This window comes from Antrostomus carolinensis, unplaced genomic scaffold, assembly GCF_000700745.2.
Source record: "Antrostomus carolinensis isolate BGI_N321 unplaced genomic scaffold, ASM70074v2 scaffold35721, whole genome shotgun sequence".
Lineage (NCBI taxonomy): Eukaryota > Metazoa > Chordata > Aves > Caprimulgiformes > Caprimulgidae > Antrostomus > Antrostomus carolinensis.
The window spans coordinates 4,400-7,364 of NW_010295487.1; the positions used below are offsets into that span (position 1 = coordinate 4,400).

A 2,965-nucleotide genomic window follows, 5' to 3' on the forward strand; every position below is an offset into this window, starting at 1 on the left:
GGCTGTGGCTGCCTGGGGAAAGCAGCGTGCACGTGTGAGGTTACATCACAGCTGCTGTCGTTTTTATTTGGCTAAAAATTTACACCGTACCTAAAAATGTCGGTGACTAGGTGTGTTTTCTGCAGGCTGCTTTGTTGTTTGCAGCTGTCCAGCTTGATTCCCTCTCTGACCTCGCCTTTAAAGAGCTGGAAAGAGCTAGTCGGCTGCTTGCTGGATAACAAAGAACATTACAGGGTAAAGGTTGGGGCAGCCTGCTCAGGAGGAGACAGTTGTAATCCCAGGAGCCTGCAGCCTGGCCTCAGCTTAATGAAGCAGCTTTAGTGCAGCAGACAGCTTTTAGTCTCTTAAATACCCTCCAATCCACTTTTGAACAATTCCTCAAAGCAATATGAATCCTGATCTCTGCTGCCAAAGATTTACCAATTAATTTGATTCAACTTTTAGTTCATTTAAGAAATTGAATCTGTTTTTATTTTGCTTTACTATTTTTTTTTTTTTTCTCTCCTGCAGGAGCAACAAAGGATTGGTCCCAACAAAGATGCAGCAGATGTTGGGAGAAGACATCCCATCTGAAATGGAGGTGATCGAGGGAGCTGCACGCTGACTGCACCAACATGGGGATGCGGCTGTTGGCTTGTCTTTTTCATTTGCCCACTGCAGTGATCTACGGGTCCCTGTCGCTGTTTGTTTCCATTTTGCACAACGTATTCCTCCTGTACTACGTGGACACCTTTGTCTCTGTTTACAAGATTGATAAACTGTCCTTTTGGATAGGAGAGGTTAGTCTTTTCCACAGGCTTCTGCCCTCTTCAGCGGGAAATTCTGAAACCAAGACTCCTAGCTCCTTGCTAGAAGTGTAAAGAGTGTTGGTTAGAACCATAGCTGTGTTCCCCTTTGGAGAGGCAGCAGGGGAGCCTTCTGTGTGCTAACTTGGGCTTTTCAGTTTTCCCCACTGACATAAACAGAGAACAAGCTGGAATAGAAAACCCAGAGACTGTTCTTAAGGCTGCCTTTCCTCTGGGGATGTCAGAGTGTTTCATAAGCAGTGAAAACCACTGTCCTGGCTCTGTTAATCTGGCATTTGCCCCGGACAGGGGAATTGTACAGCGGTGATGGGGCAGGGAAGGTGTGCTGGCACAGTTCCTGCTGGTTGTTCACCCACTGTGCCAGCTCAGCTCTGCTTGCTTCAGTAACAGAACTGAGTCTGTGCGGGAGCTGTCCCGTGGTTTGTTTCACTGTCCTGTTTTCTTTCCTAGACGGTGTTTCTGATCTGGAACAGCCTCAATGACCCTCTGTTTGGCTGGCTGAGTGACCGGGTGTTCCTTAGCACACAGCAGTAAGTGAAGTTCCATTTCCAGCAGAGGCTGGGAAGTTGTTTAGTCTCTGGGGAAGATGATGTGAAATTGGCAGCTTTAAAATGATGATGTGGGTGGGAATGGTTTCTGTGGCATGGAACTCTTAAATTAAATATCTCCTTTTCCTGGCATCTTTGAAGTCTGATGCTCTTTGCATGTTATTTCAGTACCTGATTGTATAGAGGAAGTCACACACCTATTGGATAGATGCAACCCTAACCCTTAACAGTCACATGAGTGGTACAGAATTTAAAATGTGGGCATCTAAAATCTCAAGCCCCTGCTACATGAGCAAGCCTCTTAGTGGGGTGTTGCAGAGTGTCTGTACATGGTTTGGGAGACACAAGGCATGAAAGGATAATTATTTCCACCTGGAATACCTCAGACCAGTTGTTCCCAGACTCCCTGGATCATGGATCACTGTTGGCCATTAGCATTTCTCATGTATTTATGTAAAGCTTTTAATGAAAATCATAGTGTGGCTTTCTGCAACTAGTAAAAAACTTTAAGTGCTCATTTAAATAATTTACATTGTGTAAAGCGCAGACAGTGCAGCACTATCATGGAGAGACTTGCTCTGGAGAAAAGAAGTCTGTTTTCTTCATGCTTTTTGGCCTTCTTAAAACCCACATTTTCAGTGCATTCACATTATTAGCTGAGAAGGTATCTAATGCAGGCGCTTGTTCCATGAGCAAAAGCTGTATTTGTGTCTAGGCCGCTTGCATGACTTCCTTGGAGAGAGACAATACATGGTCATGCAGGGTTCTTTCCAGGTGCCTAAAGTTTTTTGTCTTCTCTTGCAGGCCAGGAGCAGAGATTTCCTCCCCAGAAGTAGTTCTGAAGAGGCTCAGAGCACTAAGCCACAATGGCCCCCTCTTTGCCATCTCTTTTCTGGCTTTCTGGGTTGCCTGGGCTCACCCTGGTTTGCAGTTCCTTCTTTGCCTTTGCATGTACGACAGCTTTCTCACCATGGTCGACCTCCATCACAACGCCTTGCTTGCAGACCTGGCTGTTTCAGCGAAGGACAGGACTAGCCTCAACTTCTACTGCTCCCTCTTCAGTGCCATAGGCTCCCTCTCTGTCTTCATGTCCTACGCAGTGTGGAACAAAGAGGACTTCTTTTCCTTTCGCATATTTTGTGTTGTGCTGGCCCTCTGCTCCACTGTTGGTTTTACCCTGTCCACACAGCTGCTCCGCCAGCGGTTTGAGGCTGATGGCAAAACAAAATGGGACCAGGAATCAACTCTGAAAGAGTAAGTGTCACCAATTCTGCAGCAGGGACAAAGGCCTGACTTAGATCTGTAGAGTCCTGTTATGCACTGCAGCAAACTAAATGTGTGGGAACATCCAGGATGAGGCAAATTTTTGTTAATCACCTGTGGTTCTTGTCTGTTGATGCAGCTTTCAGAATCACCTCTGTCACACTGGCTCCTAAGGCCCTCTGAAAATAGGACAAAACTATCTCGTGACACCCCTGGCCCAAACTGGAGGCAGAGCCCTGACCTGCTGTATGACCTATCCAGTGTTTGGAACATGAAATGAGTTAATATCTAGAGCACCCACTAGGCCTGTGAGTGGCAAAATGTCAGAAGCAGCTTACCATGAAAGCA

General features: G+C 46.3%; 1 protein-coding gene across 1 annotated transcript in view; it reads left to right on the top strand.

Moving 5' to 3' along the window:
• The first annotated feature begins 506 nt into the window (after positions 1–506).
• The window catches only part of SLC68A1 (solute carrier family 68 member 1), a 6,540-nt gene continuing 4,081 nt past the window's right edge, over positions 507–2,965 (top strand). The window contains exons 1-3 of the mRNA XM_029087476.1: positions 507–779; positions 1,257–1,336; positions 2,159–2,608. Of these exons, the coding sequence (XP_028943309.1) occupies positions 615–779; positions 1,257–1,336; positions 2,159–2,608 (695 nt within the window). The 5' untranslated portion in view covers positions 507–614. The remainder of the gene's footprint in view (positions 780–1,256; positions 1,337–2,158; positions 2,609–2,965) is intronic.